The sequence below is a fragment of the Petromyzon marinus genome, chromosome 31 (genome assembly GCF_048934315.1).
Source record: "Petromyzon marinus isolate PM22_M1 ecotype Great Lakes invasive population chromosome 31, UKy_Petmar_22M1.pri1.0, whole genome shotgun sequence".
Classification (NCBI taxonomy): Eukaryota; Metazoa; Chordata; class Hyperoartia; order Petromyzontiformes; family Petromyzontidae; genus Petromyzon; species Petromyzon marinus.
Genome location: NC_133697.1, coordinates 13,543,374 through 13,564,874, shown reverse-complemented (window position 1 = coordinate 13,564,874; position 21,501 = coordinate 13,543,374). Strand labels below are relative to the sequence as shown.

General features: G+C 49.4%; 1 protein-coding gene across 6 annotated transcripts in view; it reads left to right on the top strand.

The window, feature by feature from the left end:
• Positions 1-21,501, top strand: part of MACROD1 (mono-ADP ribosylhydrolase 1) — a 196,239-nt gene that overhangs the window by 130,590 nt on the left and 44,148 nt on the right. For all 6 annotated transcript variants that reach the window (XM_032964114.2, XM_032964116.2, XM_076071115.1 and 3 more), the window contains one exon: positions 17,159-17,275. In XM_032964114.2, the coding sequence (XP_032820005.2) occupies positions 17,159-17,275 (117 nt within the window). The remainder of the gene's footprint in view (positions 1-17,158; positions 17,276-21,501) is intronic.

Below are 21,501 nucleotides of genomic sequence, written 5' to 3'. Positions count from 1 at the left end.
CGGCACTGATGTTCGCCACGGCCAGCAGTGAAAAGTGAGGCCGCTGGGTTCAGCGTTGCAGCAGGCTCGCCGCTGTGCCAACGCTCCACCCACATATGAGGAATGCCGATCGAAACACGTTGATTCTGACAACGCACAATATTGATGCAGGATCAATGGTAATCTGTGCATCGTCACGTCTGTATTGGACGGACTGTTGAGACAGGTATTGTCAGCAAGTGCCTGCTAACGCCTCAACACGCACGCACACTCGTATATAATCTTCGTGATTACCAGTTGTGTGCATTTGGGTGACTGCATACTGCAGAACCCATCACCATTGGTTAGTATGTTCTTTACTCAGTTTTTTTTTTCCGTATAACAAATTTACGCTTGTCGGTCAGTTTATATGACATCACTGCAATAATCCTCATTCTAATCAAGCCATTGGTTACCCACTGCTGGATGAAGGTCTCCCGCACTGTTGTCAAAATCAATATTTTGCCGATCTCGTCAAGGGGCATTAACCATCACGCGAACTTCGGTCATCCTCGCGAACAGCAGCGGATTTTGACTGGCCATCGAACAAAGACGGTGGTTACCGCATCGTGCACTTTCAGATGCGCTTCTGCGGCCGTCTGGAACGCTCTCCCTTCCGATATTAGGAAGCCACAGGGAGCTGTGGACTTTCAAAATCTAGTTTGAAAATACATTTATTAGGAACTGCTTTTTGTGTTAGCAAGGTTACGAAATAAGTTCTACATATATACACTGTCTTTTGATAGATCAACCATTCTCACAAGTGCAGATGCGCTAATCTCAATCTCTGTGGTGATCGCTCTCCAGGACACGTTCTCTCCTTTGGCGGCCGTTCCTAAACCGGCCTCGTCCATCGGCCATCAACCACTTGTCATGCCCACGCCCCACGTATTGTCCTCAAAATTCAATATGATGTCTCTAATTTGTGTTTTTATTCCCTGACTAACACGATTCCTCTTTCTGCCTCTCAATGCATTTCCAAGCGCACATATCTCAGGATCAAAGTCGTGGTCGATATGATGAAATAAAAGAGGCTAACAAGAGCAGCCTTGGAGTGCCATTGAATTTGAGAATGAAAATCAACGCATCGTTGTAGCTTATGAAGAATGTTTTCACAGCATACGGCCCGCGATAGTATTGATCATAAACACGGACACTTGACGAAGAAAATAGAAGAAAATCCGAAAGGTGCTCGGAGAGATGCACGCTGGGAATTAAATAATCCACCATGTATAAATGAGCGATTCTACCTCTTGGTGAGACGTTCCTAATGGATGCATTATTATTCATAGATTGGAACCCTAATCGGCCAGGGTCAGTCCACTGCTAGATGAAGGCGTCCCCAAACAGCAGGCCACCTCTCACGTCCCAGCGATGGAATATTCCACCCAGCACCCGCTGCACACTATCCGATTCCATCGCTCCATCTCCGTGGCGGACGGTCCTATTCGTATGTAGACCCCCCACCACCATAGGAGTGTGGAATTTCCACCAATTGGCTTTCGGGCCACCAGCAAGGATGCCCAGGAAGCCGGCGCCCGTTAGAGCATGGAGGCACTTCGAATATTAACTAGATGAGAGGCGTTTGACCTCCATTATCTATTTTTTTAATAGAAACCCTACTCGCCATCATTATGGACAACAAATTATTACACTCTTACAGTTATAGTTTCCGTGACTATAGGATTTGTGATTTGGGCATGAATGCGGTGCTAAGTGCCATGAGCCTGCCTCGAAACTGCCTGTCACGGGGTCTTTGATGTCAACTTTCTAGCAGAGAGCACGCTTTGACCGTCATAAACAGCAGTGACCATGTTCAATCCACTTCTGGATGAAGGCCTCCACCAGGCCGTTGCCATCCCTCATGGTCATGTGATGAACTGCTATCATCGGTCCTCTCACGTCCACTTTGCAGCAGAGAGCGGGCACCCTTGACAATTCCTTCGCTCGTGAATGTTAATGACGTAGGCAAGGACACCAACTGCCAACCGTGAGGTTGCTCATCCGTGTCTACAGCACGAGCGCAGTGCCATCGTTGTGCGGTGCTGTGCTCCCCAACGTCCATGCTGCCCTCCTGCACGAACCCGCGTTGTTGAGCCTGGCGAAGTATGGTGGACCACCCCCCGACCTTCATGGTGTGGGGGTAGGCCCTCGTCCAGCGACGGATCGAGGAAAGGGCCGTGCGTGTTTGCATGTTCCCTCTGGCACCAATCGCCGTGGTAGAGAAGTCGACCTAAAATGGCAGTAAAAAACACCACTGACTTCCAGAAGAGGTAGCCTTGTCACGTGACCGACCAGAAGGTTTCACTCGACTTGTTTACACCGACTGCTCAACAGCAGCAGCAGCAGCAGCAGAGCGTGTCTCCGTAGTTCCGACGTGCGTCGTTAGATTTGGAGCTCGGCCGATTTGTCGGTTACATTTTTGGGTGGACTAAGATTTATAATCAACCAATATTCGTGGTCGCTTATTCAGTTCACTTTAAAGGTGGTAGCCACCCCACGTCCTGCCTCCCGAAGCGGGCAACCCCCCGTACGAGCCTCGCCCAGCATGACCCGGCTGGCGATGCCGATAACCCTAACCCCACCTAAACCCCTAACCTCCCGTCGAGCGGTACACGTGGGAACATAAGTGCGACTTTGTTCCCAAATATGAAAGAACCAAAGGGTATGGATTTCTGCAGTTACGAAAGCTTCAAATCAAGATATTTTATTTAATCTGGTTTGTTGGGCGATCAAACCGATAATCGTTAGAGTAATCTAACTTATTTGGGTTGCCCAGCTCCAACAATAATAATTATAGCATAATAAAGTTTAGAGAGGTTCAGCAAGCTTGAAAAAGCAGGCGGCAATGGCGATACCATTTTCCCAAGCTCTGCGATCCTCTTGACAACGCTGGCGAGATTGGTGGAGTCTGGCGGGCGCTGAACTGACTGCGGTGGCAGGGCCCGCAGACGGTGCTGGCATTTACGTGTCATGGCACGTCAGTCTTCCACCACTGGTTCAAGGCTGTGACCCACAGATTAGGTCCGGTCCATTCAAACATCTCATTAATCTGTGGCCCACATTGCTCATGTGTCGAGTGAATAATATTTCTTTATTTTTTCCCCCCCGAAGTGTGACATCCTTTAAGCTGCATCTCCACACGTCCTTCGGTGAGATTCTATCGTGCGCGTTTACACTTGGACATCTGTGAGAAAGAGCTTCCTAGCTCATCACATTCCTCCAGTCCGAATAAAGATTCTGATTCTGACGTTGAGAAACCAGCTCGGGTAAACAAGCGGCTAGATTTATAAGCGTGGGTCGTGTGTGAAGTTACAGTATACATTTAAAAGATTGGCTTTGACTAAATGCCTTGGATTAAGTATTCCACACAATTCTTGATCTCAAGACAGGATTTGAAATACCCTCGTGAAGCTTCAACTTATTGGACTTTTAAGTTTGGAATGTGAAATATTACTCTGACATGTTATAGTGTACTTAAACCTGGTAAGGGGATTTATAACGGCGCTGCAAAAGCCGCGATATGAACGCGAGTGTAAATCTTGTACAGTCTCTGTTTATACACGGCGCGTATTTGTCTTTCGTCCCACTCGTCCAGTCGATCGCTGGTTCTCGAAAGACAAAGAATCCCCCCCAAATAGCCTTCAAAACAGGCTGTTTGGGGGCAAGTGCCCTTAGCGAGCGTGGCTCCCGTTGCCGAACGTCGTCTCTCTGTCCACGCGGCGGGAAGCTTCTCCCGGGTGACTGAGCGGCGTGAGAAGCTGCTGCGGCGGCTGCGGCGGCGGCGGCGTTGGCGTTCGATCGGTGGTGGCTGTCGCGCCGAGGTCGCCGAACGTGCCGCACGCGAGAACCTGCTCGCGGCTTTCGTACGGAGCCGTGCGATTTGAGCGCTGCGTGTTCGGCGCGGCTGCCCCCCCCCCCCATTGTTCTGACGTAAATATAAATGTAGGGTTGTATTTGGGCCCCCCCCCCCACCCCCGTGAGTCAGCCAGCCACCACCTGCGAGCGCTGCAATGCGGTTACGTCTCCTACAGCTTCACTCGGCATGCCAGACATGACCTTTATGAGCGCTAATAATGATAATCGCAAGCGCCGCACGCTCGGGCTGCATTAGCATGGCCATTAAACACGAATCGACATCGTAATTTTTTCGAACGGCTAATCATGCAGTTCGACTCGAATGCTGCATCCAAGAGCAAAGGCAAAAACACAAAGGCGACCCTCCCCTGTGTTGCCCTACGTACATAGCGAGCGGCACCCACGAAGGCCGGCACGACGCACGAGGGGGGGGACGTGGTCAGCAACGCGCCCGGCCGCCTTTGTCTCCCGAGCGGCGATGTTTTACACACGGCACGAGGTGCTCGTTTAGAGCTTCGTCGCCCTCGGAGAGGCCCAAGAGCGGTTCAAATACTCGTCTGATGTTGGCCCCGAGCGGGGATCCAACCCAGGTGGTTGGCTTCATAGCGCAGTGCGATAACAACTGCGCTACCACCCCCGCCCCCCCCCCCCTTCACAAATCGAAGGCACTCGCACACGCACGCACACACACACATGCGCGTGCGTGCGTGTGTGCCTTGGCTGTCTCAAAGCCTGGAGGGGTGGAGGGGGATATGGAGCGGGGCTACCTGAGAGGCCAGGATAGTTTTGTAATTGACACATGGGTTGACATCAGTTGAGCTGCAAGCAAACGGAGCCCGCAGGCATCGCAACCGAGCAGTGAGTCGCAGCAGCCTCCGCCGTGATCGTAGATGCCTGCCAGCGTCTCATCACCAGCGTCACGTTCGCGGAGGCGGTATTAATGTGGTTGCTCGCGATGATAATTGTACGGTTTACATGTGCACCCCCGCATATGGGTGTAATCTCGGGACGCAATATCCAAACGATGGCAGAAATGAAAAAGAAATGGCGTGAGCAAGCGGGATGAATGTGTAACGTGGAAGGAAAACGCACATTTACAGCAGTAAAATTAATCGCCATGGATTAGCACGTGAAAAAATTGGGGATTAAGATTTGTTTTAAAAATCTAGATTTTGCGATTAAAATTGATTGTTACGCACGCAACCGCATCAATTCACACATACACTTCCAGTTTGTTGTTGTACTGTGTGTTTATACTGCTGTAGGTTCTATATATTCACGCCACTGTAGATTCTATCGGCGCCGCAATTTCATTCTTGAATGGAATCGTGGCACCGAATTTTGACAGTTCATCAAACCGTGGAGGGGAATGAATTGTTACCTAGTTACGTTGGAATTCCCCGGTGATTACTGGGAGCACGGGAGAGATTTAGGAACAGATTGGCAGAGTGATCGCGAGAGAGCGACGCCGGCAAGAGAGAAATCTTGTGAGAGAGAGTGAGCGTGAACAGGGGGAGATACAGATCGCGAACAACGGGAGGGGTCACGGGAGAGATTGCGAGAGGGAACAAAAAGAGAATGAGAGGGGGGGGGAGAAAGTGAGAGCGAGAGCAACAGATCTCAAGAGAAAATGAACAGAGAGAGAGCGAGAGAGTGAGAGCGAGCTGTAAAGAATAAAAAAAGAGACTTGATATCACAAAAGACTGGGTAAGACCACTGCAAAGCCGAATAATAGTTGGGTCATAACACGCCAATGAGAGCCACTCGTCTCTCAGTCAGAACAGGGTTGCCGTCTTTGAATTGAATAACATTTATACAAAGATCACATGGAGTATATGACACGAAGAGGACAAACGAGATGGACAGTCCCAACGATACGGACGGTGCGATGTAAATGAGACTCGCGGCAAAAGAACGGATTTAAATTCTCCGTTTTTGAAGTCGAATCGTGACACCTCGTCATAACAATCAAATCGCTGCCTGGGTGAATTTGTTTAACGGAGGCACAAATAACGCGTTTCCAGGTACGTCCGATTGGTTCGCATCGAAGAGGCCGTTGCGCTTTATGTTAATAAAACGCTTCCAACCGGTCACGGTGAACCGGGGCGCGCTTCTGCTGAAGGCGATGTGGCCCATTGGCCGCGCCATCATCACTTGGCATTGTTGCCCCCGGAGCTATTGTTTACACGTTAATTATCAGGGCCCCCGAGAGGAAAGAAGAGAGATCCCTTAAAAGGGATCACGACCCGAGCTGGTAAGAAGCAGGGCGATTATAGGCCTGACACCGGCTCCAAGAGAGAACGCAGGTCTCATTCCACACGAGGGCCTGGTTAAGTGGACATACAGTCGCTGTTTTTTTTCCCCCTCCTCTCTTGTCGGCTTTATCCACCCTTCCAGAAGTAATAAACTCCCCGTGGTCACCTGCATGCGCGGCTATCTCTTGTAGGAGATCATCACGTGGCTGTGCGCGCGCGCGAGAGAGCCGAGGAGGAGCCGCCGCTGGCCGGTGCCGCGGCTCGCTGTCGGGCCAGCGCGGGCAGCGCCACTGAGCTATATAGCTACGGTGGGAACAGTGGGCATGGTGGGTACGCTGGCCATGGTGGGCGCGCGGTGGCAGCAGTGGGATCGGTGGGAGCTTGAGCCATCGACGTGCCATTGAGTGCAGAAATTCGGAGCGCGCACGCCCAGATCACCACGTGGACCATATTGAGCGTGCATGTTCATTCCATGACTATTCCGCCTTAAATCTCCCATGATAAATATATAATGAAGCACAATTGGGGAGACAAATGAACCTGCTTGTTCCCAAAAGCGTTTCCTAAAAAGAATGTCGGTTACGTTTTTTGACATTTGTACGCCTTAACCGCGGAGAGTTTGGCGTAGGGGATTGCACGCTGTGCCACAAACTCTGCGACATGAGTTTGATTTCCGGTCATGAACAGCGTCGGTATCCAGCGACCCCATCGCCCACCCGAACCGACCAGAATGGCGAATTATGGTGGTGGGGGAAGGGCTTCAGAAATGGATTGACAGAAAGGGGCTGTACACGGATATTGTTGAATTATGACGCTGTCGCCTAAGTGAGTGACCCAAAGTGGGGAAAGCCGTGTTCTAGTCTTCCCAGGGAGATCATACGAACCCGTTCACGAGATGTATAACCAAACACAATCGCCCCGTTTTTTTCTATCAAAGGTTCATGTGCACCGGGGCCACGGTCCCAAAACGCCAAGCGGCCAGCACACAAAACAAAAAAAAACTCTTAGGAACTGACCGAGATTTTGACCTTAATTTCACGACCGTTGCTGTTCCCCCCACGTTTGTGAAGTATGGGCAGTGGGTAGCTGTGAATCCGACATTGCATTGTAATCCTAGACTGGCGTTCAGCCTCAATGTCCGGGCCTTTATTCAAATCCCAAAGGCACCCCCGGTATTATTAGGGTTCAGGGCTAATGCTTGTGCTCTCATTTATTTCCATTCACCTCTCCTAGGAATTCTTGATTCGTTTTTTTCCTTTCTCCGTCGAAAATCGAGGCAATTTTTTTTTTCTTTTGGGCAAATACGTTTTTTTTGAGCGAGACCGCCCAGTTTTAAACTATACGGAAAAATACAAAATAATTTGCGGCCACGGTAAACGTGGGCGTTGTGTGCGGGGCAGGAGGACGGCCGAGCAGGAGCCTGCACGGGAACAGGGCGCTGTTTGAAGCTATGGCCTGGGTACCAACCCTATCCAGAACCTATAGGGCACCACACCTATATTGTACCAACCCTATCCAGAACCTATAGGGCACCACACGTAACAACCCTATCTCGAACCTATAGGGTACCAACCCTTCTCAAACCTATAGGGCATCACACCTATAGGGTACCAACCCTATCTCGAACCTATAGGGCATCACACCTATAGGGTACCAACCCTATCTCGAACCTATAGGGCATCACACCTATAGGGTACCAACCCTCTCTCGAACCTATAGGGCACCACACCTATAGGGTACCATCCCTATCTCGAGCCTAGATTGGTAATGGTGACACTTGGAGGAAACCTGTAGTTGCCCTAACCCTACTTGGTGTCAAATAAGACCCTTGCCGCAGAATAAAAATGAAGGTAATTCACAGAAATGTCATTTGTGGGTGTTCGACGGGGGAAAGCTACCTTTATGTTGCCGGCTGTAAGATGTAAAAATTTGTATTTAGTTAATTCTTACGAGTAAATTCAACCCTATAGCTCGGTGATGTTCATGCCAATATTGACTCGGGCAAATACGAGTTGTGCACAGCGACTGTAAAAGGTTGTTCCAGCGAGCTGTAAACCGATAAGGCGAGTAAATATTTGTCAATTGCCGCTCAACGAACACGTGGACTTGGACGGCCGCCGCCGCTGCCGTGTACTAACGCTTTGTGCTCTTGAACCCGGGGCGCTCGCGCAGCGCTCGCGTTTCATGGAAGACCGCCGGCGGTGGCGGTGGCGGGTCGGGGGAGAAGGTATTTACGGGGTGAAAAAAAAATCATGAGCGGGTGCGCACATGCGGTCACAGCTGCTCGCGAGGGCGGCAAGGCCTACCTGTTCGCGTATTTAAGTGCAGCGTGTTTGGGATTAGCCACTTGGTACCTGGATCGCGTGTGATCGTCGTGTTGAATTTGACGAAGCCACTCTAAATACGGTGATCACAAAAAAATATAGTGCGTCCGTTTCACCAACAGCAACAACTTAATTTGTTATCCTTGCTATTAACCACAATAATATAGGTGGGGTGGGTTTCATGGAAAACACATTTACCCATGTCTGGGGACCTCGCTAATAGGCAGATAAATTTTTGGTGCGTCGTCATGCTTAAAATTTTTACCATTTATGTTACATACATTCGCCAATTTTTTCTTTGTCTCATTATTTAGAGTGGACGCACATTACCACGAGCGATGCTTATAGCTAGATGTGACGGCCTTTTTCAAGTGAAGTTATTACAAAGCCTTGATTACAAATGGATTTGCCGCCATAAAATTTGTTGGAGCTTGTTTTTACGTAACAAGCGTGAGCCATGTGTATACATAGCACGCACAGTGTAGCCGTTTTGTGTTCGCCTAACCTTATGTATACATTATAGAGCGGCAGGGTGATGGAGTGGTGGCACTCTTGCCTCGCAGCAGGGAGTCCTGGGTTTGATTCCTGACACGGGTGCCTTTCTGTGTGGCGTTTGTTCTTCTGCTCTCCTTGAGATGGGTTTCATCCTGGTTCTCCGAATTCCTTCCATCGAAAAAAAATAACTTAAAATGTATTTTCCTACTGGCCAAGGATCCCAATGCTGATTTCTCAAATTTGTAATTGCGCACAGCAAGACCGCCGCGCTCCCTCCTGGGAAAAAAATATTTTCAGGACCTTCCTGGAAAAGTCTTGGGAGTGGTGAGACTTTCGTGATAAACTAGCGTGACAGTGATTTTTTTTCTACGCTCGTTGCTCGATGAAATGCATTCTTTTCTCTTTCAGTACTGCACTTTTTTTAAATTTCAGGCCCACTGAGCTACTTATATATCTCTTTTTCAGAAGTGACCACAAATGATAGCCCAACGGTCATGGCTTATCACGTACAGCAGCCAAATACTCTGGAACGCGTGACGTCGATTCTTAATGCAGAGGGAAAAGACACGGAGGACCCGGAGAAAAATCCGCATGACCACGGGGAGGGAGACACGCAAACTCCAAATATACAGCAGGGGTCAGGGTTGGGATCGAACCCCCACCACCTCCTGTATAGCAGGTGAGAGGTAGTTAACATCTCGCCACCGTGGCGCCGCATGGCAGGAGCCAGTCTCTGTACAACAACTGGCTGGCGGGCTGCGGATGGGATACCAGTGAAGCGGTCCTCAGCGTATATTGTCCTCCAAGGGATTGTAAGCCCAATTGAACCCCCGCTCCCCACTGGGATTCAATCTCGCAATCTTCCAATTACGAGTCTGGTGCTCTAATCAAAGGGCCCAGGTAACAATGAGCTCCACTAATTATTCCCATGCACCAAGCACTTGCTGCCAAATTGTCCGTCTCAATTTACTCACCGCCTGCTAGAGACCGCGGCCCGCGCGTCTAGAGGAATGTCCTTCGAAAGCCCCCCCCCCGGTCTCGAGGAGCGGCACGTGGAGCAACGTGTTGGCCGGGCGGGCGTTCTGCGACAAGGCGCCGTCGATTCGTCGGCTGCATAAATGCGCCCATCGACGCTCGCGATGCGCGCATTTATGATAACGCGGAGTAGTTAGCTGGGTGTTGGATTTGGAGGTGCGGTGGAGCCCGCAGCTGGGTGAGCGTACTGCTCCGTGAACCTGGCAACCACTCGCATCAGTGGTGAGGCGATATCTCAAGCGGTCCCGGGCCTACCCTTCACCAACCCCCATTGACCAGCGTGGTGAAGTATGGTCGAGCAAATTTTGCCATGGGCATAGCGCGGTGAAGCCGTCATCCAGTAGAGGATTGACAAAGGGTTGTAAATTATTATTATTAAACACGTAGGCATTTGTGACCAATATTATCCATAATATAGGTGTTTTGGGTTAGATAATATTAGTAAAAAAAATGTTCATTTGATGAACTAGTAACGAATTGGCACGTTTTGTCTACGTGACAAATCTTTACTAATTGGCTGTGACGGGTGGTGGCGAGTTTAACGACATTTATAATTTACCCGACCTAACCCAACAAAAATCTCATGGATTATCATTGTTATATTTTAGACGCTACGTGGAATTCATTCATGTGACCCTCACGGCCACAATTCACCACTGTTAAACAACAACAAGTGATTGTTGGGTGAAATTGTGGCCCTGAATCGCAAGGGGGGGGGGGGCGGGGGGGCGGGGCGGTGGAGACGGTGGCCCATGGTCTTTTTGGCAGAGTAACCATCGGCACATTTCCACATCCCTCCACTCGCTCGCCACAGAACAGCAGCAGCAGCGGCAACGCCGTTGCCGTGGTCGCACTTGAGAAGGATCGCGGCAATCGCCAAATAAATGTAAAGACTTTAAATAAACACATAGCTGCCAGTTTAAAGCCTCGGTATATTGACAGTGTCTTGCATGCATGTAGCGCTACTTGGTGTGTGTGTGTGTGTGCGTGTGTGTGTGCGTGTGTGCGTGCGTGTGTGCGTGTGTGCGTGCGTGTGTGCGTGCGTGTGTGCGTGTGTGTGTGCGTGTGCGTGTGTGTGCGTGTGTGCGCGTGTGTGCGCGTGCGTGCGTGCGTGCGTTTTTCACCTGAGAAAGCTCCCGTGCGTGCGTCTTGTACGTAACGTGGACATTCAGAATTAGAAAATTGTATTTATCCTGTGGAGGAATCCCGATGAGCTTATGAAGCTCTTTTATTCACAGATGGTCCAGTCAGGGCGGGCCAGAAAATTTTAACAACAAACAATACGAACAAATACACGATGGGAGTGCACGGTACATACTAATTAAACTAAACCATCCCCATCCCACCAGGCAAAGCCCCGTGAGGTATCGTACAGCCCTTGCTCAATCCGCTGCTGGATTAAAGCCTCTCGGCGCCGTGCTCCCGCTCGTGGCCGTAGTTTGACCGTGCGGGACACTGGTCGCCGGGAATCTCAACGACGGAGCCCGGTGGTGGCAAGCGGCGCCGCTTCAGGTTGTCACTCGCCCACCGATCGGCAGCCGTGGCCGCTCACCGCACCAGGGTCAAAGACGGTCACCGCGTCGCGCGCTTTCGGACGCGCCTCTGCGGCCGTCTGGGGAATGCTCTTCCTTCCGATATTAGGAAGCCGCTAGGGAGGTGTGCACTTTTAAAGCTCAATCGAAAACAGATTTCTTTCCAACTGCTTTTTGTGTGTGCTTAGTTTGTTGTCCTTCCCCCGCACCTCCGATTAGTGCGGTTAGCTACGTATGACGTGAAAGAAGTTCGACATACATACTTACATTGCCGGGTTCACAGCTCGGTGGACGGACCACTATGCTTCCACTGCAACCTTATGTACATACAAATATGTGCATGCAGCGTGCGCGAGTGATTAATTTCAATTTGGAGCTCATCCACATCGTGGTCAACTCTTGCAAACGATGCCAAGGCTCCTGGACATCCACTTTGCAGGGGGGGTATTAAGTGCTTTGGTAACAACATAAATTACGAGGCATGGACAAGCATGCATACTGGGCCAGTGGGGACCTTACCAACGGCTAGGCTGTTATAAAAGGTAAAAAAAAACCACGAGGTAATAGCTTGGTTCTACGATTGCTTGCGGCACTGCAGGGAGCTCTAGCCAGACCCATCTAGGTGGTATCTTAACCTACTCTTCCACACTGGTCAGACATCCGGGGAGATGGAGCATTACCCACACTTTGCCCCACCGCACTTGACCTGCCAATCGACTAACTACGCCGCCGCCGCCGCCGCCATTATACCGCCGAGTGGGCAGAGGCGTGTCGGGTTCGACAAACCCATCGCTTCAACTGCCTCGCCGCGAGATTGAACCAACGTCATCTGGATTGCAAGCCCAGCGTGATGGCCATTACATCGCGGCAGCACATCCCCCCCAGGCTGTTATAAAGGAAGCGTTAATGCATGACCGCAAGGCTTCACAGCTGCTCACTTGTATAAGTAGCGTTCCGTAGGAAGAGGAGGCCAACTTGTTTGGGTCAGAGCACCGGGCCAGCATTAAGACCTTGGGTTTGAATCCGGGGGCTTCAGCCACCAGTGATAAAAGCAAATTCTCTCAGAGGAGTAGATTTGTTGATGTCAGACCAGTCCTCAATGGCTGGCCAAAGAAGCCACCGCATTAAAACTGGTTTCCCCTCACTTCATCTTATTCCAGCTCTTGAGGCTTCAAAATGTCTGTTTGATTGACATGCCATTAGCAATCTCTTATAGGGCATTAAACTAGCCGTCCCGAGCGCGGTTAAAACGCCGCTCGAAGCGACTTTAAGTAGTCGTTGCGTGACTTCACCTTGCCGGGCCGTTTTCCCACGCACCGTTTATCTAGAGTTTCCCCGTGTTCATGTGTTATTCTCAAGACATGATTGGAATATGAAAAATAAATATAAACTTGCTAAATAAATATATTCCCACGCATATATCGGTTCTCCCTTGCTACCAAAGGGCAGCGATGCGTTCTTTCTTTTACACCGCACCCAGAAACCAAGGGGAATAAATTGATCTTGGATCAGGCGTAAGTGCGTTTGTTGACTTCTACCAGTAAGCAGGCGACGTGGCCTTTGATGCTTAGCTAGCGGCAAGGCTCGGACCACTTAAGATGGGGGGGGGGGGGGGGGGGCGCCAACTTGGGAATGTTGGGCCAAGGGCATTAGAGATTCCACAAACGTTCACGAAACTTTTCGTGCCCCGAAAAAATCCTGGCTGTGTTTCCAATCTTTTTGCTGAATTAGGGTAGTAGACACTGTGCATTGCCAGACTCCATTGGGAGTTCAGAACCAGTGGTGGGAATTAAATTTTGCTATGGTTTGGGACCGCACCGAGGGATGATTTGCGTGCACGATGCAAAGCGTTTGGCTGCCGAGTTCACTGTTCGGATGTTTTGCAGAGGCAGATTTGTTGAAAATTCCTTCTAAACTTGGAGACGGATCCGATTTTATTTTTAGCGATTGTATCCCGGCTGAAACGACCGTGAGAGAACGGTGCTCATCTCGCTGCTGGGCAATTTCACACAGCTGTGCCAGTTGCGGAAATTCCACATTGTGTGATGGTGGAAGTCTTATCTATAGAATGACCACGATTGAGTTCCCGTGAAGTGGTGTTACGTTTCTGCCGTTAAAGCCTCGTTGTGATTCTTTTGGCCGGTGTCGGGATTTACAAGTTTCCCAAGCCACGTGCCGGGGCGCCACGCTGACGAGATGTTAATTACCTCGCCTGGTATACAAGAGGTCATGGGTTCGATCCCGATCCAAACGCGTGTATCTTTGGAGTTTGCGTGTTCACCCCGTGGTCACGTGGATTTTTCTTCAGGTCCTCTGGTTTTTCCCTCCACATTTAGACTTAACATCACTCGTTGAGAGTATTTGGCTGCTATAAATTTCCACACGATAAGCCACGTCGTTGAAGCGTCTGAAAAAGAGCAACTTTAGCTCAATGGGCCTTACCTGGTAAAATAAACATAAATTTTTATTTAAAGCTTTTGTGACTGCAGGGATATATATTTTTTATTATTATTTTTGTTTCCCTTCTACGTGACTACCGAAAGAACCAAGAATATAAAATAAACATAGCTTTCATTTAGTTCCTTGTGACGTAGCACAAGATGGTTGCGTTTGATTGAGTCTCGCTTTAACGAGGCTCCAGATATGGAGGATATTTGCTTCACGGACTGTATATTATTTTTCAGGGAGGATGTTTTTTTATTTGCATTGAAGATTAAAGCTTTGACAAATGGCTCGTCTGATCGTTTCACAAGGTCTTGCGATCAAAAGAAATGTTACGTGAATTTTGTATGACGGGATTTGGGGTTTTATATGTATAGTTGTAAATCTGCTGCTAAAAAGGTTCGCGTTGATGCAAAGCCTATTTTTATTTTTGTTCAGAGTTTCCAAATTGTTTGAAAGGCTCACTCTTAATAAAGTTGCGTGTGTTTGCATATATATTTTTATTCGCCCTTATTTATTGCCTAAAATTATTAGAACTGTTTGGTGCTAAGCCCACTGGTAGAGGCCCCTAAATGTTCCCTTCCCAGAGGCCACTCGTGGAAAATGACATTTTCCGGTCGTATTTTATTTTCTTCATTTGCCGCAGAAAATATTGCCCCTCATTGTGAAGCATAGGCAATAAACAAGCAGGAAGCGAGCTTTCTACAGCATCAATTCCCACGGTGCTCTCTGACCCAACCGCCTTTGGTTTTTTCTGTGATATTAATATTTTTTTGATTGCCGTCGGTCGTTCGCGTGGCTACGATTCGTGACGAACAGCCACCGTTGTAGTTTTACTTTGATGTCAGCTGCCGGATCAAAGCTGTCAATACATGTGTGTGCGTGCACGCGCACACACACACACACGTCACGTTTATACGTACCTGCGAAATCGTGTGTCGAAGGCCTTCGACGCTTCACGTGGCCTCAAAGTGCACCTGGCCTGGCGTGGGCGCCGCGGTGACGTCACCCGTCAGTTAGCGGCGAGTGGCGGGATGCTGTTGTTGCATTGTGTGCATTTGTCGTGGCCTATCGCGCAGCCCAACCGCATGCTGCGGAACGCGTGTGGGCAAAGCCGCGCTTTGTCGTTACGGGAGACGATTTTACACGGGGATGCCGCTTGGGTAGTGGGGGGCACAGATAACGGGATTCAGCACGGCGCTTGCACTTTCCACGCGAGTAAAATTTGAAGAAGGAAAAAAAACGCGGCACGTTTGTAAAAAAACACCGCGGCCTTGAATCTAAATATGCACAACGGGGTCACGTTTTGGGCAATGGGGCCCCTCTTAATGATACAGAAGTGGTTCGTGTGCTGTAGGTCGACTCAGCCTTAAATGGGTACCTGGTGCCATGTGTAAGACTGTTTGAACGTGTGCGTATCAGTGGCCGTACCCCACCCCGGTACGTGCAATGCTGGCTTTAGCAGGTGCTCACTCAACAGCATTTCACCCCCGACAGTCGATGAGGATACTTGCTAGCAAGCTGCACCTAGCCCGGCACCGATACGTGCAATGGGAAATTGCTGGCATCTTGGTTTTCATGTAGCGGTGGGATGGTGCGACGGCAAGACGCATTTGATTTCTGCCCACGCGCAAACAACAACATTAGAAATTCGTACAGGGAACCTTGCATCGGCGGGGGGTGGGGGCGGGGGGGGGGCTCTCCTTAGGGGTGTCGGCGTGAAATGAATTCCTGCTGCTGCTGCTGCTGCGTTGTGCCCGTGGCCATTGTCAGCAGCCCGGAGACGGCCGTGGACGTGTGTGAACACGCCGCCGGCCATTCCCACCTCCCTTGTGTGTGCCGTGCTCGGGCCTTTTGCAGGCGCTCGCCGCGTAATCGCGCCACGGTGGCTAGGAGACGTTAACTCCCTCGCCTGGTATACAGGAGGTCGTGGGTTTCGATCCCGACAGTGACGCTTGCTGTTGTGTGCGTGTCTCTCTCTCTCTCTCTGCCTGTGGTCGTGTGTATTTTTCTCCGGGTCCTCCGGGTTTTTCCCTCCGCATTAAGAATCGACGTACGTTCAGAGTTTTTGGCCGCTATACATTTCCACATGATGAGCCACTTCGTTGAGCTACCATTTGTGGGCAGGTCGCTTCTGAAAAAGAGCTATGTAGCTCAGTGGGCCTTAACTGGTAAAATAAAAATTGCTTAGTTTAGTCTGAGGAGCCAAGAAGAAGTACGTCAGAATCAGAATCTTTAATTTGACTTGCAGGAGGAATCCGATGCGCTACGAAGCTCTTGTTCACAGATGGCCAGTAGTTGTCCAATTGTCCTTGGACGGGATACGCGGACGCAAGGGACGGTGATGGATGCGCCACAGTGGCGTTGGACTGAGCGTGCGTGGCGGCACGGCCACTGCGGATATAAGGAGTGAGATCCTTTCTGGTAGCCAAGGACCACGGGGAAAGGTGACGACTGCACGCGCAGAGGTCTTCATCCGGCAGTGGATAAACGATGATTATAATTATAAAATGTCGGCTGTCCGAGCTCGTACGTAATTTTGATGCTTGTTTATTGGCTTGGGTTGGGTCGTGTGCTGCTAATTGTGCCAAAGTTATTTTCATTAACCCTCCACCATCCTACAAACGTGACGAATCTCCAATATAAAACTAGGCAAAAACAAATATGGATGAATGAATGATTGTGATGCCATTGGTGACAATGATCGTGTTTGTGCGTGTGTGAGTGTGCGCACGCATATTTACATGGTGCTTCTGCCCGCCATCTCGGTCAGTCACCCCATGGCACCTGGGTCTGTTCCGTGACGTCCTACCAGCGAGCCTTCTACACTACACGTGGTCTCAAAGTGCACCTAGCGTGGCACAGGCACCGTGGTGACGTCGCCGCCGCTTAGTTGTGAACGGAGGTTGTTATATGTACATGTAGCCCATGATGTTGATCGACTCCCGATACACTTGAGTGCCGAGCTATGTGTGTGTGTGTGAACGCCTGTATGCGTGGCATGCCACCCAGCACTACTTCCACAACTGTGCGACAGTGCGCAAGTACGTATGTTGAACTTCTTTCGCACCGTACGTAGCCAACCGTGCTAATCGGAGGTGCGGAGAGTGAGAGCGCAGTGCGTTTCGGTGGGCCGCGTGCGTTCCGCTCGTTCCGCCGTGAAGACTGACGCCCTTTGCTGCCGCCCTGTTCTTGGCAGTGGACGGATGCATCCACAGGTCGGCGGGGTCCCTGCTGAAGGAAGAGTGTCGCTCCCTCGGAGGATGCAGCACCGGCAAGGCCAAAATCACCTGCGGATACCGCTTGCCTTCCAAGTGTGAGTTGCGCTGCACGCTCGGCACTGGACCGCTCTGCTCCGCTCTGGTACGCTCTGGCACGCTTCGGAGGAAGGTTGCAAGTTTGCTGTTGACTCGGTGTCTATGTTGAGGACCATGTTGAGGACTCGGTCCACTGGCCTGGCCACATCCTCACTGTTCGATCACTACACTGCGCGTCACTCGCTCATCCAACCACTCGGTCACCTACTTATTCACTCGCTCACTCACGCACGCACCCACTCGCACTGCTGCACTTGGGAATTCCCTCTCCAATCATCGCCGTCTCTTTTCGCAAGCTCTCATCATGACCTTGCTCAATTCTTGAAATATAATACTCTTATTTGTTACAACTTTGATAGTGATGTTTGTTGCTGGCATCTTGAGGTTTTTTGGGCCCTTTGGTCCTGTGCTGAGCAATTTTGTGTAAAAAAATAAAATAAAAGTACTCTCCCATGCTGGCCCAGATGGGGTGCCGCGGGGACAAGATGTTAACTACCTCACCTTGTTGAGATGATGTATTCTTACAAACCCCCAAATTCTGATTTTTTATCCTCCAGTCGTGAATTAAAATTCCCAGTTCCTCGTACGTTATCTTGACGGGGGGTAATCGTGGTTATGTTCAAGCCACTCCGCCAATCTTATGGAATTAAGTCATTGCTGCGCGTTATTGATTGTGGGAACACGCCTGTGTTACGAGGGTATAAATATATGTACACATTAGCTCTGCCTTCTTGATGCTAAGCTAATGCATCTCGTGTCATTGTAAATCTCCCCAGGTGAGCGCTGCGATTTTTTGACGTTATTAAATGGAATCTATTACATCAATGCAGAGTTAATGATAACTACATTTATCTGACAAGCGCATCCACGTGTGGTCTCTTGGAAATTGCCTGGTTGACTTTAACCCCTGCGGAGTCCTGATTTCATCAGTGTCATCTCCAGCTGACTCCAAATGCTGTTGGGATACAAGCCCAGCTTGTAACGGAGCTGGCGCCTGACTAAACAATGTGAAAATAAATTTAAACCAAGCAAAATACCAAATGCTGCTACTCGATTTAGATTACCCTGCCACTACTTGGTGGCGAGACATTAACTACCTCGCCTGGTATACAGCAGGTCGTGGGTTCAATCCCCGACCCTTGACGCCTGTATTTTGAGTTTGTATGTCCGCTCTTCCTGTGGTCGTGTGGTATTTTTCTCCGGGTTCTCTGGTTTTTCCCTCCACATTTAGAAACGTACGTCTAAATTTCCACATGATAAGCCACTTCGTTGATGGCCAGGTCGCTTCTGAAAAAGAGTGGTATAGTTCACTGGGCCTTACCTGGTAAAATATAAATGTTTAGATGGCTAGCAAAGCAGCAATGCGTGCCGCTCACACTTGAACCCCACTGCGAGTGATACGCGCTTGCCATGTATCACGGTTCATGTCACCTTTCCGCTGGCTGGACAGAGAGAAGGCCAGAAGAATCAACTTTTACAAGGCTTTGCACACCCTTAGCAATGGTTGTACGCTTGATCTATTTTACGTCTTAATTTTTCTGTGATTTGCTTTCCTTTCCTATACTCTGCACTCCGATCGTGTTTTTTGCATTGTTTGTTGTAACTTCCTGACCTGCGCCCCTAATCCAGACATATGTGAAAAAGAGCTTCAATAGGCTCCTCGCATTTCCCCGGGAGAAATACATATTCTGATTCTGTATTTCTTTAAATGGCGAGGAGCTGCGCATGCAAAACGTACACTCCGCTGTGAGCCCAGCGATCCGAGTTTGATTCCCGGCCAGCATCAGTGGCGTGCGATCTCGAAATCGTCCCCGCTGCGTCGCCAATGCGCATCAGCCTGCGTGGCGAGCTGTAGTCAAGACATCCCCCGTGACTCGCGCGACGTGCGGAGTCCTTCATCCAGCAGTGGAATGACGGGGGGGGGGGGGCGGCTTTAAACAATGGAGGTTTTTTTGGGTTTGATCACGTAAATATACGTGTCTTTTTTCGCGATCTAACCACAAAAAAACCCCTCTAATGGATAATATTGGTCGTGAGCACCTACGTGTTAAACTAAGGGGAGTGTCGCTCGATTCATAGTGTGGGTTACTTGCACCTGTTCCAAGATGCCCTGGTCAGATTGGTGGAAGAATATGCCAAATACGCTGTCGTGGGGTTTTCCTGGGCCTCTGATGCAGGCCCTTTCCGTCAGCAGTAGCGGCATGAGTGAGTGATTGCAGGTCATACAAACGCATGCCCCCATGTGCAGGGTTGTGCTGCCCGCAGTCACGATTGAACTGTGTCAAATTTATTCTCCAACGGAATGACCATCATAACGTTGTAAGGGGGATAACCTTTAGACTTAATCCAATTTAATTATATTGTTTTTGGAACGCACGAAAGTTAACCAACTTCAAGGATTTAAAGCAAAGTCCTATACATCACCTCCAATGTCACAATCCGAAATAATTAATTGTTGTAACATTTATTTTCTCTCGTGCTAGTGTGTGCAGGCGTCTTGTCAGAAGGGCTATATATCCACGCACACATCTCAGTACTGTATTTGCTGTGACCTATGAAATCTGCTCGCTTGCCTCGCACTGCATAGCAGTTTTGATATACTGTGGAATATTAATGAACGCTGTTATTCATTAGCAAGGGGCAGGTGGCCAAAACATGTAACTTTCTTCCTTGCCTAGCCAGAAATACATTTCCCCTGTTATCTCTTTCATTTCATGTCATCCCTGAAGCAGCAGTGATTTCACGTATTCCTATTACGGATGCATTAAAAAAAATGACTTTGTAAGTGTACATGTGTACATCCAGCCAGGTGGCACAGCGGTGGAGTGAGCGGCTCGGTATTGCAAGGTTCCAAGTTAAAATCCAGGTCCATCATCCCCCACCTCCCTTGTGGATATGCTTTTCCCTGCCATAGTAATGTGGTTATTCCAATCCTGGATCGGGGCTGCAAACGGGAGATGAGCACTACCACCACGCTCATTTGAGCGGAAAATCACCTTGACTTTGAGTGCTGCAGTTAAAGCAATCTATTTGTAAGCGGTTGCTTGCGAGTCAAAATCCCAGTTGGGGGGTAGACTCATTTTCTAATTTCTTTGGCTCGGCAAGAACAAGTACCGATTTGTGGGGATTCATCCATGCTTGCCCTCTTTATATATTGGGCCCTCCACAGGAACGTGGAATTTCCACCATTGGATCACAGCTGCTGACAGATGACTACCATCCTGTGGCATGTTTTGAAACAAGGGGGGGGGGGGTGACACTTTGACTTGGCTTGACAAGCATATAATTGACTCCATATACCCTCGCATACCTGTATATGTATGTTCATAGCATTTCCCAGCATTATCCGTACGTAAAGTAATGTAAGAATAATAATATACTCCCTTGTTATGGGCCACGTGAAAGTTTGTCTTCTAAGGATCCCGTCCAAGCTTAGCACCAGAAGCTTTTATCCGGCGAGCAGCCTTGTAGCGCAGGAAGGGGCGATCTGATAACTCGCCAGTTTGTGGTTAATACTGAGAATCCAAGCCGCTGTGCGGGATGCCGTGGCTGCTCATGCGAACGCTGTTGTGGGCGGGGTTTTTTTTTTATTGCCAAAGCAGCAGCAGCGCATGACCTGAACACCCACGAACTTGCCAAAGTTGTCACTTTCCCATGGCTGAAAGTAAATAAAAAAAAATTATTCAACGGCTTTGAAAAAATAAACAGGTTTTTTTTTTTTGGGTGGTTAAATAGTAAACTAATCATATACTTGTCGTGAATTTATACAGAGCGTGGCTGTAAACGATGACATCCGTGGAATATTTTTTGTTAAGGCCGGCTGGCTGGCTGGCTGGCCAGAGGGTTGGCTGGTCGGACGCTGGGCGAGCGTTTGTGGGAAGTGCTCCAGAAATGGAATACCGCACGCCGCGATGGAAGTCGCAGTCAGTTTCAGTGCATTCTTAATAAGGTAACGTCACGCGTGGTAAAACAAAACAAAAAAAACACCCAACATCTGAAGTCTGAGACCTGGTAACCAACCCTTCTCTCTCGGCCCTGGCAAATGTGTCACTTAATATCGCTGTGTTTGCAATAAGTGTATGGTAGAAATGACATCCCCCCCCCCCCCCACCGTGGAGAAGAATGCTCATGATTTACTGCGCATTTACTTTTGCAGAATTCGTTCAATTGTGCCTCTTCTGTAAGACTAACTATGTGGGTATCACTCAACAGGGAATTACAGCGG